General features: G+C 51.1%; 1 protein-coding gene across 1 annotated transcript in view; it reads right to left on the minus strand.

Moving 5' to 3' along the window:
• Positions 1-14,826, minus strand: part of PCSK4 (proprotein convertase subtilisin/kexin type 4) — a 999,360-nt gene that overhangs the window by 555,703 nt on the left and 428,831 nt on the right. The window contains exon 6 of the mRNA XM_086946304.1: positions 4,671-4,759. Within this exon, the coding sequence (XP_086802430.1) occupies positions 4,671-4,759 (89 nt within the window). The remainder of the gene's footprint in view (positions 1-4,670; positions 4,760-14,826) is intronic.

Consider the following 14,826-nt stretch of genomic DNA (forward strand, 5'->3'; position numbering starts at 1 on the left):
CCATTGGAACTAGTGCTGAATGGACGTCCAATGGTCGTGCGCAGCACTGGGGAGGTAGCGCTCGTGATGACCGTTGGCCGTCAGCAGCGCTTAAGAGGTTAAGTAAGTGTACACGTAAACAGACAACGGGTCATGGCTTTGTTTGACTCCGTGTGCCGGCAATCCGTCATCGAGGAGGACCTGGTTGACCATAGCCAGATTGTGCCTGACGCCCTGGTACATATACGGTGCGTGCACGGGGATATTAAGCCCTACCCTGTAGCGGAAGTGTCCCTTCACCCTGTCCATATGTTCACCTCTAGCGTCCGGGTGGGGGTGTTGGCTAACCTTCCAGGGGACTTAATCATAGGGACTGATAACCCCGGCTTCTTACGGATGTTCCTGAACACCCTACAGCTCGAGGGTGATCGGAAAAGGGGGATGGCCCCGGGAAACCACCACGTACAGCCCTTATCACCCCAAAACCATGGATCTTAGACAAGTATTTTAGGTATGCCCAAACCAATGGCCCCACGCTACGAAATGCCTGGCAAGCGGCACAGACTTCTGACGTCACCACACCTATGACTGACCCCCGTTATTTTCTTGACAATGGGCTTTTGTACCGAAAAGCAAATTCCGACAATCCCCCTCAGTTATTAGTTCCCCTAGCTTTTAGGGAACATGTGCCCTTCTTCACTCATGCCCTCCTCACAGCAGGTCACACAGGGGCAGAAAAAACAACACAGTGTATTATGGTATTTTTACTGGCCTGGGGTGTATGAGGCCGTAAAGAAACACTTCCAGGAATGCGAGGTCTGCCAAAAAAGAAGCCCATACCGGCCTCCCTTGGTTCCCCTCCAGCCAATCCCGGTTGTCGGTAACCCGTTTGATTGAGTAGGGATGGATTCAATCGATCCTTTACCGAAAACAAAATATGGACATCGATACGCCCTGGTTATGGTAGATTATTCAACTCGCTACCCTGAGGCCTTTCCCCTGAGAGCACCTACCACCCAGAATATCACAGAGAAACTTATTAAGCTCTTCTCCAGAGTAAGTTTCCCCAGAGAGATTCTGACGGACCAGGGAACCCCTTTTGTTTCTCGTCTTATGAGAGAGGTGTGTCTGACCCTGAACATCGGTCATAATAAAACGTTGGTTTACCACCCACAAACCGACGGACTAGTAGAGAGATAAAACAGCACTCTGAAACAGGCTTAGAGAAAATGCTTAGGAATGAAGGAAAAGAGTGGGACAAACTTCTTACCCTCGCCTTATACGTCATACGTAGTCAAATCCAGAGTACTCTCGGGTGTTCCTCCTTCGAAATGTTATACAGGAGACAGCCGCGATCACAACTGGATATGACAAAGGAGGCATGGGAGAAGGAAGAGGAGTACACGACCCGGAGTTTTCTCGAATAGACGCAAAAGCTCCAATCCCGAATAGGCAAACTTTGGGATCTCGCTTATTCCAATTTGGAAAAACACAAAGAAAGGCAGAAGTACCAATATGACAAAGGAAAGAAATGGCGATGGTTAGCCATTAACGATTGGGTCTTGGTCTTGCTTCCGTCCTCCTCCAGTACGCTTAAGGTAGAAAGGATGGGCCCCTATAAAGTAGTGGGTATAGTAGGAGAAAACACCTACATGGTCCAAGTAAAACCCTCCAAAGTGCAAATGTATCACATCAACCTGCTAAAGACATGGTTGGGTCCGCTTGCTAAGGCAGCACATTTCGTATCACCAACAGAAGCCACCTGTACCCTTCCCCAGTTGGTGATAAATGACTCCCTATCCCCCCAGCAACAAGACTCTTTGGCTGCGATGCTGCGCCCTTTCACTTCTCTTATACTCAGACATTCCATGGAGAACATCCTTAGTCAGACACATTATTGAGGCAGTCTCGGGTAAGGTTGTTAAACAACGCCCCTACCGCATTCGGCTGCCAGAAGGTAAGCCGTCAGAGACTAAGTCAGGGCCATGTTAGGGATGAGGGTTATCCGTCCTTTAAGAAGCGAATAGCCATCCCCCATTGTCCTGGTTCCCAAACCAGACGTCTCTATTTGTTTCTGCATTGACTTCAGGGCCGTTAGCTCCGTCTACAAGTTTGATTCTTATCCTGTACCAAGGATCGACGAGTTGATTGAGAAGTTAGGGGATGTTCATTATGTCACAATGCTAGACCTTACCAAAGGATACTGGCAAGTTCCCCTTCGGAAGAGGGACCAAGAGAAAACTGCTTTTCCTCGCCTGATGGTTTATACAAATTTACCGTCCTCCTGTTTGGTCTTCACGGAGCACCCGCCACCTTCCAAAGGCTAATGAACACCGTGATCCGTGACTACCAACACTTCTCGTCTGCATATCTAGACGATATTGTGATATTTAGCGCCACATGGGAGGACCACTTAGAACATTGTCAGGAGATATTCAAGGCCCGCCTGCATGCTGGTCTACACGTGAACACAAAAAAAATCCAGGGCGGGGTTCAATAAGGTCCAGTACCCGGGTTATGTATTAGGGAATAGGGTAATCGAGCCACAGAAAGAGAAAGTGAGGGCTATTATGGATAGCCCATATCCCTCCATGAAGAGGGAACTCAGAGCCTTTCTGGGATTGTTGGGGTATTACAGAAGGTTCATAGCCCAATATTCTGAAATAGCAGGACCTCTCACGGATCTCCTAAAGAAAGAGGCCAAATCAAAAGATCCGTTGAACCCTTCGGAACCTGTGACAAATGCCTTCCATCACCTGAAGCAGGCAATAACAATTCGTCCCGTCTTATCATCTCCCGATTTCACTGAGCCCTTCATCCTTCGCACCAATTCCTCTGACTATGGGCTGGGGCAGTCCTATCACAACTCTCCCCTGAGGGCATTGAGCACCTAATCCTTTTTATCAGTAGGAAGTTGTTTCCCCACGAGAAGCGATACCCTACAATTGAAAATGAGTGTCTTGCCATAAAGTGAGCTGTTGGCGAACTCCGTTATTATTTAGAAGAGAGCCGCTTCACCCTAAACACCGATCACGCTCCCCTGCAATGTATGCGCAGCAATAAGGGACATAATCCCTGCATCCTTAGGTGGTTCCTTTCCCTGCGGCCCTTTGTTTTTGAAGTGAGGCACCGTAAGGGAGCCGAGAACGGGAGTGCTGACTTTCTATCCCGTATATTTCCTCTTCCCGAGCGGGAGAATCCTAGGGGTGGGGTATGTCACGTTGACCCCGTTCCATGCATGGGGACAATTGGCCCTAAAGAATGGTGGCATGTACCTTAGAATGGAAGACCTCTCATCTTTCCACAGCCAGAGGATTCCCTGGACGACTGTGTGTAGAAGCCTTCGGCAGGGGTTGCAGCCTTCCTGGACCGGACGAGGTTCCTTTAATTGGGAACTCCCGTCGAAGGATCCCGCCCGATCCGTATTTCACCACCTCCAGGCCAAGAACCGAAGAGGGAACGCTGTCATGGGAGAGAGGAACAACTCCGGAAGACGCGGTCAGGAAGAAGACGCTGAGCCTGGGACTTCTGAGAAGGAGAAGGAGATACCGGATGAGAGTACCCCGTTGCTGTATACATCCGCACAAGAGGAGTGCCCACGGACATCGGGAGAGCCAGGAGGTCAGCGGATATACGCTTCGCCCGGCCACGCTCCTGCAGGAGTACGGCTCACACAGGTGCGGGCAAGGCTTTCAGGGTGAGCCGGGAGGAGGGAGAAAGTCAGCAGTAGCGGGCGAGTCGTTCCCTAACCCGTATCTCTCCGACCGCCCCTCACCTTTCACAAACACACCTGTCTATAACAAATCCGTTGCACTGGGTGAACCCTCACTCCCTGTCCCTGGTGGAGGTAATCAGAGAGAACCTCTCACCAACTTTGTGCTTCTCTTCTTCGGAGGACGATTTGGGGAAGAAGGAGCGCCAGGAATACCGGACACTAAGAAAAGGACTATTAAGAAAGGATTTAGAGGCATTATCCTTCCAGAACCCTGGCATTTTTGAGACGCCGTGTCTATAGAGAAATAGAACCTCTGTTGTGAACTTTGATCCTTTCGGCAATTCACACACGCTCAAGGAAATATCCCTCTTGTGTCCAAAAAATTGAGTGAGGGCTCTTCATGATAATCTCAGGCATCCATCACAAACCACGCCAGAGCTTCCAAACCATTATCTCAAGCATTTAACTAAATACACTGTAAGAAAACAAAACTAGTTGCTCCTGTCGGCAGAGCATGCTGGGTCTCTGCTTTTGGAAACTCATCAATTCCCCACCTCTAAATAAAGCAAACAACAGAGGTTGGATGGAAAGCTTCTCAGCCAGGTTCTGGTGGATGTGCAGTTACCACTCAAATCTAAGTGAGGCCGTTGGCCAAGGTTAACCAGGTCGAAGATGAAATGCCAAATTTTGGCCCAACCTTAAGCCAACTGGTATGCTAAACCCATGAGAGAGAGATGAATTAATCAACCCTTTCTACTTTTAGAGGATTAAAAATCAGACAAATAAATGTCATCCTTGCTACTGTAAAAGGAAAATAAAAGCCACATGTAGGCTTGTCAATTTCTACAAGAACCCTAACCACAATAAGACCCTTACAAAAGACAGTACACCGAGCAGATGATGCAGAGAACAAATACACCTTAAATTGTAAAGCACATGGCTAATCAGTGTCCCGGCTCTGCACGGATAAACTCACCTCCTATTTTGGCACCGTATGCAATGCCTGCCCCACAGATTCCATTATTTGCGACAGCAGCCACCTCCCCTGCACAGCGTGTACCATGCCTAAAAGGAAAAAAACAACATGAATGCACATGAAATGTTAAACCCCAGGAATGTGCACTAAAGGACAAGTTACTTAGATTCGGTAACACCTATCGTTTAGACACAGGACATAGCCGCAGATTCCTTATCTTTGAATCCTCCTCAGGCGTCAGATTAGATTAAAAAATATTTTCAGACTATTTTTGGGACATCAACAAAGTTCATCTAAGCTCTCCTCTGACGCACTGACGTCAGTTTCTTTTGTTACTATTTTCGCGCCAACAGCACAGAGCCACTTAGAGAAACAGTCTCAAGAAACCGCAAGGACTGATTTCCAAGAAGGCGATGGGAAGCCGTAAGGAGTAGAAGCTACACGACCATGAGAAACATGGTATAGAACCAGTAAAAGAGGAAGCCCCAAAAAGGGATGCAACCTACAATCAGGGAATGCAAAGGGAGCAAGGACAATAGTACATATAGTCCAGGCTCAAAACAAATGGAATGAGCATGCACAGTGTGCTCAGCCACAGCAAGCAAATACAACAAATTAAGAGCCGCCGATCATCAAGGAAAAGATTCTGAGAAACAGATTTTGAAAAAAGTGGCCCCGAATCATAGAATGATGGAGAAAAGAGAAAGAGATAACAATGAATGCTGAAGAGCATTGCTAGAAAAACAAGAACGGTAAAGAACAAGTTACTTACCTTCGGTAACGCTTTTTCTGCTAGATACAGTATCTGCCTGTGGATTCCTCACCTTGTGAATATCCCCTTGCGTCAGCAACATTCGGAAATTATTTTCGTAGCTTCGCGCCGACGTGGACTTGGACGTCATAGAGACACGGAATTGCACGCGACTCCGCTGACGTCACCGACGCCCATAATAGGCCCACGCCGGCGTGATGACATCAGTTCCGCCCTTTTTTCCTTGCCTTCGAGGCACACGGACGGACCAATGACAGTATATATATATACATAGTATACACAGTACACGATAGTCAAGATAACACAAACAATGTGAAGCAAATGTAAGAAAACATTTGAAATAACACATTTTCTTTGACCATAAAACAAATACAATACAGTTACTCTGGTATAGAAGAGTGGACAACAGGGAGGCGGGTGGGTCAGTGAGGAATCCAAAGGAGGATACTGTATCTACCAGAAAAAGCGTTACCGAAGGTAAGTAACTTGTTCTTCTGATAGATACATCTGCCAGTGGATTCCTCACCTTGTGAATAGAGTCCCACAGCAGTCCCCACTCCCGGTGGAGGGTGTCCACACTTCTATACCAGAAAATCCTGGAGGACAGAACGCGCAAAGTGGCCGTCCCTCCTCACCTCGGTATCCAAGCAGTAATGCTTCGCGAAAGTGTGGAGGGAGGACCAAATTGCGGCCCTACAAATATCCTCTAAGGGAACACCTCTAGACAATACAGAGGTTGACGACTTAGCTCTTGTAGAATGAGCCCTTATACCCTCTGGAGGTTCCTTACCGGCCAAAGAGTAGCAGATCTTTATACAGAGGATGATCCATCTTGAAAGAGTTCTTTTATGAATTGCTCTTCCTTTTTTGCAGCCAGCAAACCCAATGAAGAGCTGGTCATCCACTCGACAGTCTTTAGTTCTGTCCAGGTAAAAGCTCACCGCCCTCCTAGGGTCCAGACGGTGTAACATCTCCTCCTCCTTGGAAGGGTGTGGTGGAGGATAAAAGGTAGGGAGGGTAAGGAGTAGTTTCTGTCCTGTAACTCCAGTTCTGTAGTAGGGGTATCTCTGTTATAGTCATAATCTAGTGAATAGTCCCGCCCATGTGCGTGGACCCCGGCAATCAAAAATAATCTCTTAAGTTGTCAAAATAATGCAGAAACTGCAAAGACACTTAAGAGAGAATTTAAAGACAAATAATGCAGCCTATATCCACAGGCTACACTGTCCAGTACTTCAACTAGAAATTCCACCAAAAAAACACCACACACAGCACAGCCTGCTAGTTTCTACCATGGAGAAACCTGCCTCCCCCAGTCAAAGACTCAGGAATGATAGAGAGGAAGGTAGGGACAGACAAGCCCCATAGGCTGCCATTATGTGGCTTAAATAGGATACTGTGCCTTTAAGAGAACTTTCCAGAACTTCTCCCAGTATCCCAGAATGCATAGCAGGTCCCTCTACTTTCAGTTCTTTTTGAAGGCGAAGCACGCCAGACCTGTCGCATTCTTTACATGATGAAAAATTTCCACCGGGGAGGAGGGCGGGCGCTTATGACTATAACAGAGATACCCCTACTACAGAACTGGAGTTACAGGACAGAAACTACTCCTTCTGTAGTAGGGGATCTCTGTGTATAGTCATAATCTAGTGAATAGAATGGCAAGCCCATCCCCACACCAAAGCGGCGGTGGAGAATAAATACATAACGCCACTACTGTGCGAACAAATTCCGCAGTGAAGCCTGCCCAACCTGAGCGTCTGCCCTGGCGTCAGTGTCCAGGCAGTAATGCTTAGCAAAGGTATGAACCGACTTCCAAGTGGCTGCCTTGCAGATTTCAGCAATCGGCACGTTACGGAGCAGAGCTGTCGTGGCAGCTTTGCCCCTGGTGGAATGAGCCTTAGGCTTACCTCCTAAGGTCTTATTAGCCTTTTGATAACACAATTGTATGCAGGACACAATCCACCTAGAGATGGACTGCTTCGAGGTCGCAAGACCCGTCCTGATCGACCCATAATTGATGAACAACTGGTCAGACCTACGAATATCCTTGGTTTTATCCAGATAAAATTTCAACACCCTCCTAACATCCAGGGAATGGAGAGACCTCTCCGCTGGGGATGAAGGGTTCTGAAAAAACGTAGGCAAAGTTATAGTCTGGTTGGACTGAAAATCAGAAATAACCTTGGGAAGAAATTTAGGGTGAGTACGCATAACAACCTTAGCAGCATGAAATACAGTATAAGGTTCATTACAACACAACGCCTTAATTTCACTCACCCTGCGGGCCGATGTAATGGCCACGAGGAACGCCGCCTTCCAGGACAGGTGCTGCAACGAAGCCTTATGAATAGGTTCAAAAGGCTCCTTCATCAATCTGGACAGCACCACATTCAACTCCCATGAAGGCGAGGGAAGCCTGACAGGAGGGAATACTTTCTTCAAACCTTCCAGAAAATCTTTGATCACAGGGATCTGGAAAAAGGAAGTCTGTGAAGGGCATTTCCTGTAGGCAGTCAATGCAGCAAGATGTACCTTAATGGAATGGACATTAAGGCCAGATTGCGCCAAATGTAAAAGGTAAGGAAGGATGACATCTTCCTTGCAGGTTGTAGGATCATGGTTCTTAGACTGGCACCAGATACAAAACCTCTTCCACTTGTAAGCATATGAAGTCCGAGTGGAAGGTCTCTTAGACTCCTTCAGTATGTCCATGCAATCATCGGGCAGATTCAGATGGCCATATTGCACTATCTCAGGAGCCATGCCGCCAAACTCAAAGACGAGAGGTTGGGGTGTAACATCCGTTCCCCGAACTTCGTGAGAAGGTCCGGCCTGCACGGCAACCGAATGTGAGGAAGGAGAGACCGGTGAAGTAGGTCCGTGAACCACCACTGCCTGGGCCAATCCGGAGCGATGAGTATCATCCGAGCTCTGGACCGAGCCAGCTTGATGAGCACCGCCGGTATCAGGGGAATGGGAGGAAAGGCGTACAGAAAGCTGTTCGTCCAGTTGATCCATAACGCATTTCCCAGCGTCCCTTGTTGGAAGTACCTGGAGGCGAAGTCTCTGCACTTGTTGTTTTCGGCGGTGGCGAACAAGTCTACGTCTGGAGTTCCCCACCTTGCGAAGTCTTCTCCTAGTACTTCGTCGTTTATGACCCACTCGTGGTTTTCCTGGAGCAGTCTGCTCAGTGCATCTGCCTGAACATTCTGCACACCACGTAGATGGGTGGCCGTTATCGTCAGTCCTCTGGCCAGGAGCCAGTGCCAGATCGTCTGCGCCTCCTGTGACAGAGTGCGCGATCTCGAGCCCCCCTGCTTGTTGAGGCAATAGATCGTGGTGGTATTGTCCGTCTGTACAAGCAGAGAGTTGGTCTGGAAGGACGGAAGAAAGGCCTTCAGCGCCAAGTGAACAGCCCTGAGTTCCAGGAAATTGATGTGATACGTGGCCTCCATCGGCGACCACGTGCCTTGAATCTGTAGATTCCCGGAGTGCGCTCCCCATCCCAGAAGAGACGCATCCGTCACGACAGTCTGCGTGGGAATGTCCTTGTGAAAGGGAACCCCTCTGAGGAGATTCTCCGCCGAACACCACCACTTCAGAGACTGAAGAGCATGCAGCGACAGTCGAATCTTGTCGTCCCAAGATCCTTTCCTCTGATCCCACTGGTCCTCCAAGCACTCCTGCAGCGGTCTCATGTGCAGCCGTGCGTGTGGCGTCAGGAAGATACAAGAGGCCATCGATCCCAGTAGAGAAGACACCGTCCTCACTGTTGTAGATGGAGTCGTCATAAGAGCCTGAGCCTTCCGAAGGAGTGATAATCGTCGCTCTTCCGAAGGAGACACGCTTGCTGACAGCGTATTGATGGAGGCTCCCAAGTACTGTATGCATTGGACCGGAGTCGGGACAGACTTGGCCATGTTGATGTGCAGCCCCAGCTTGTTCAAGAGAACGCACGTCTTCTGGAAGTGTGCTCGCGCTTCCGAGAAGGAGGATGCCTTGATCAACCAATCGTCCAAGTACGGGTAGACGAACACCTTGTGCTTCCTCAGGTGCGCTGCTACCACCGCCATGCACTTCGAGAACGTTCTCGGCGCAGACTTCAGTCCGAATGGGAGTACTGTGTATTGATAGTGATTGGTGCCGACTTGGAACCGCAGGAACTTCCTGTGTTTGTGTGCAATGGGCACATGGAAGTAAGCATCCTGTAGGTCTATAGCGCATAGCCAGTCTCCCTGTTGCAACTGAGGGTAAATCTGATGCAACGACAGCATGCGAAACTTTTCTCTGCGAATCCATTTGTTTGCCTGTCGCAAATCCAGAATGGGCCTGAACTCGTTCTTGTCCTTCTTGCGAACCAGAAAGAACCGGGAGTACAGACCTCTTCCTCTCTGAGACTGAGGTACGTCTTCTATCGCCCTTTTCCTCAACAGGATATCCGCTTCCGCCTGAAGCTCGCGCAGCTGAAACTGCGAGCTGACCGGGGGAATAGCTGGAGGAGGGCTGGTGAACCGAAGACTGTATCCATTGCAAACAATATTCAGCACCCACTTGTCCTGAGTAATTTTTCTCCACTCTGCCAGAAAAAATTGAATGCTTCCCCCTACCGGAGTGGGTAACAGGTCCGGGGGAAGTAGGTTCCTAGGGCCTAGACCCAGCCTGGCCCCTGGGCGCCGGAGCCGACTGCTGGCCTCCCCTGCCCTTCTGGCGCTTCTGGAACGGCTTACGGAACTGGTGTTGCTGTTGCGATTGCCCCGAAGCCTGTCCCCGTCCTCGGCCTTGTCCGCCGAACCGCCGTTGGAAAGGGCGGTACTGCTTCTTGGTCTCTTTGGGCTTCTCCAGGCCCACAGCCGTCAGCGTCTCGGCCTCCGCCTTCATGCAGGCCATTTCATCGTCCGCATGCTTCCCGAAGAGGGTCTCACCGGAGAACGGCAGATTGGCCACCCTCTGCTGTGCGTCCGGTTTCAGGGACGTAAGCCGGAGCCATGCGTGGCGCCGTTGGTTGACTCCGTGGCAAAATCCGTGAGCCGCCAACAGGGAAGAGTCCGCTGCCGCGCTGATTATCTGGTTGGCCACCAGCATCCCCTCACTCAGTACTTCCATGAAGTCTTCACGCTGCTCCCGAGGTAAATGCTCCGCAAAGCGCTCGAGGGAGTCCCAGAGGGCGCGGTCGTATCGGCCCAACAGAGCCGTGGCACTCGCCGCTTTCATGGAGGTAGCGGAAGTTCCACAGACTTTTCTCCCCGCCGAATCCATCCACCTCGACTCCTTATCCGGTGGAACCGTGGAGGACGGAGTGGTGGCATGCTGCTTGCGGGCCGCCGTCACGATGACAGAGTCAGGCGGAGGCTCCGTTCTCAAAAAGGCCGGATCAGAGTCGGGAGCCCGGTACTTCTTTAGTAATCTTGATGGAGCCGCCTTCGTCACCGCAGGGGTGAGAAACAGAGCCATAGCCGGTTCTTTCAGGCCCGGCACCAGAGGCAGGAGAGGACGAGACAGGTGCTTTTGATGTAGAGTCTCGAAAATGACCGACGTCTTCGGAGTAGGCACCGTCAGAGATACGCCCCTCAACAGGACGTCCTGAAACGCCACCAGGTCATCTATCGGGGACACTCTCGTGTCCGGTGACCCCGACAGGGTAGGGGAATAATCCCTGGTCCCAGTGGACCTCGTGTGCGAGCGAGATTCGCGCCTCCTACGGCGGTGTCTCGACCTCGTGGATGATCTGCCTCGCGATCTCTCCTTCCTCCCAGAGCGAGAGCGAGACCTGCCTGCCCGTGGGCGCTCCTTCGGTTTACGTGGAGGGGTCTTCCTTGGTTCCTCACGGGGTTTTGTCGGTTCCTCCCGGGGTTTCGGTTTCGGAGTCCCCTTAGGAGGAACAGGCAGGGACGGCAGGGAAGTGGACCTCGGAGGAGGAACCTTCGGCTGCGGGGTGGGCCCATGCGGAGGGACCGGAGGCGGAGGAGGGTCTCCTGAAGGCAGTGGCGGTTTGGGCGGAGGGTCCTCCTTAGGAACAGGAGGAGGAGGCGGAGTCCTGGGCCGAGATGGCGTGTACACTTCTGAGTACACCGAGCCCGGTGACCCTTTAGGTGAAGGGTGCGGAGAGCCAGTCCCATCAGCAGGCGACCGCTTCCTCTTACGACCTCCATTGGAAGCAGCGTGACTTCTGGGACTAGAATCCCTCTTGCGCCGTTTCTGAGAGGCTGACCGACTCCTAGATGCTGACCGCTGTCTGCTGGATGCAGAGCGACGCTTCTCCGGCGTCGAACGACGCTTCCTGGACTCCGGCGTTGATCGCCGTCTCCTCGGCGTCGACCCTCTTCTCCTCGGCGTCGACCGTCGACTCCTCGACGTCGACCTCCTCTTCCGCGACGTCGCACGTTGTCTTCTCGACGTCGAGCGTTCCGTCCTCGACGGCGAACGTCGTTGTCGTCTTGATGCTCTCGACGTCGAGGAGCCCCTCGACGTCGATCGACGGTGACGCCTCGACGGCGATCGACGGTGTCGCCTCGACGGCGAGCGTCGGTGCCGCTTCGACGGCGAGCGCCGATACACGTCACTTTGCCTTCGGCGTCGGTAGGAAGATCTCGACGTCGACGAAGACGATGACGTCGACGGTGGCTTCGACGGCGGCTTCTCCTTCGACGTCGATCCATCACGCCGTCTCGACCCGGAGCCCCGGGGAGAAGGGGAGCACACCGCCATCATCCCTCTCGACGTCGTCGTCGATGCAATCGACGTCGACGGAGAATGGGACCGTTTGCTGGACTTCCTGCCCCCGGGGAGCCCCCCAGGGGCCTCAGCAGAGGCAGAGGGAACCTTCCCAGCCTGCCCAGACCCACCTGCAGCCCGCAGACGCCTATCCTCCAGGCCAGCCAGCCTGATCTTCAATCTGTCCCTCAGAGTCCGAGCAGTAAGCTGCTGGCAGATGACACAATCCTCAGGGACATGATCTTCTGGAATGCACACGATGCAGACATCATGGGGGTCACTCTTGGCCTTCTTCCTCTCACATGCTGGGCACTTAACAAAAAGGCCAGGCATCTTAGAGCCCTAAAACGCCTAAAACAGCACAAGAAAAAGGAGAAGAGAACACCAAGAAGTAAACTGCAACACTTTTAGAATTCAAAAGTGCAAATAATTCCAATAAACCCTTGAAAAAGGGAGAGCTCAATGCCAGGGTCCTGTAAGCAGGAGCCGGAAAAAAGAACTGAAAGTAGAGGGACCTGCTATGCATTCTGGGATACTGGGAGAAGTTCTGGAAAGTTCTCTTAAAGGCACAGTATCCTATTTAAGCCACATAATGGCAGCCTATGGGGCTTGTCTGTCCCTACCTTCCTCTCTATCATTCCTGAGTCTTTGACTGGGGGAGGCAGGTTTCTCTATGGTAGAAACTAGCAGGCTGTGCTGTGTGTGGTGTTTTTTTGGTGGAATTTCTAGTTGAAGTACTGGACAGTGTAGCCTGTGGATATAGGCTGCATTATTTGTCTTTAAATTCTCTCTTAAGTGTCTTTGCAGTTTCTGCATTATTTTGACAACTTAAGAGATTATTTTTGATTGCTGGGGTCCACGCACATGGGCGGGACTATTCACTAGATTATGACTATACACAGAGATCCCCTACTACAGAAAGGATTGTCCTAGGTGGAAGGGAGTCACCACCTTAGGAAGAAAAGCAGCCCTGGTCCTAAGAACCATTCGTTCAGCATGAATTGTCAAGAATGGGGGCTTGGAACTAAGAGCTTGAAGCTCACTTACCCTCCTTGCCGAGGTAATTGCAACCAGGAAGACTGTCTTAAAAGTCAAAAACCTCATAGGACACTTGTGTAAGGGCTCAAAGGGAGCACCCATCAAGTATGTTAAGACAAGATTTAAGTTCCATTGAGGCACAATAAAGGGAGTAGGAGGGAATTTATTAGTGAGACCCTTCAAAAATCTTAAAACTACAGGAGATTTGAAAAGAGACGGCTGGTCCGGCAAACATAGAAACGCCGACAAAGCCGAGAGATAACCCTTGACTGTGGCAACAGCAAGCCCTTGCTGCGTCAAAGAGAGAGCAAACTGGAGAATATCAGATAAATGGGCTTTCAAAGGGTCTACCGATTTCTCTCCGCACCAGGCGACAAATGTAGACCATCTGTATGAATAGATGGACTTAGTGGAGTCACGTCTAGCTGAAAGAATGACATCCACCACATCGTGTGGTAGAGAAAAGGAATTCAGGTTGCCCCGTTCAATTTCCAGGCATGAAGGAGTAATGTCTGGAGGTGGGGGTGTAGAACCTGCCCCTCCATCTGAGAGAGGAGGTCTGCCCTGAGAGGGAGACGGAGCGGCGGGTGAGAGGAGAGGTGGAGAAGATGTGTGTACCACACCCTTCTTGGCCAATCCGGGGCGACCAATATGACTTGGGCCCGGTCTTGGCGAATCTTCCTCAGAACCCGAGGAATCAAAGGTATGGGAGGAAAGGCGTAAAGGAGTTGTCTTCCCCAACTCAGCTGAAACGCGTCCCCCAAGGCTCCTTGCATCGGATACTCGAGACTGCAAAAAGACGGGCAGTGAGCATTCTCGTGAGTGGCGAACAGGTCCACCCAACTGAGGAGTTCCCCACATCTGAAAGATGTCGTGAACTACCTCTGGATGGAGCCTCCACTCGTGGTCGGCCGAGAACTGCCGACTGAGAGTGTCAGCACGAACGTTCAGAACTCCGGCCAGATGATTTGCCATCAGACAAATCTGATGGTCCTGAACCCAGGACCAGAGTCGCAGAGCCTCCCTGCTGAGACACTGCGACCCTACTCCTCCCTGCTTGTTGATATACCACATCGCGGTCGTGTTGCCCGTCAGGACTTGGACTGACTGACCGCGAAGGGAAGGGAGGAAGGCCTTCAGCGCCAAACGTATCGCCCGGAATTCCAGAAGGTTGATATGAAGCAACCTTTCCTCTGGAGACCAAAGACCCTTGACCTCCAGGTCCCCCAGATGAGCACCCCACCCTAGAGTGGATGCATCCGTTGTTACTGTGGGCACCAGAGGAGGCAGTTGAAAAGGCTTCCCCTGAGACAGGTTGCCTTCCATGCCCCACCAAGTCAGATCCGCTGCAGCTTCTCTGGAGATCCTCACTGACTTCCTGAGATCTCCGTTGTGCTGATACCACTGCCTGCGGAGGCACCACTGGAGTGCCCTCATGTGCCAGCGTGCATGGTTGACCAACAGAATGCATGAAGCCATCAGACCGAGCAGGGGAAGGACTTTCAGGACTGGAACGACCGCTCCATTGTAAAATAAAGGAATCATTTCCTGAATGTCGCGAATCCTTTGAGGAGGAGGGAATGCACGACATACAGTTGTGTCCAGTACAGCACCTATGAACAGGTTGAGCTG

Source organism: Lissotriton vulgaris, chromosome 12, assembly GCF_964263255.1.
Source record: "Lissotriton vulgaris chromosome 12, aLisVul1.2, whole genome shotgun sequence".
Lineage (NCBI taxonomy): Eukaryota > Metazoa > Chordata > Amphibia > Caudata > Salamandridae > Lissotriton > Lissotriton vulgaris.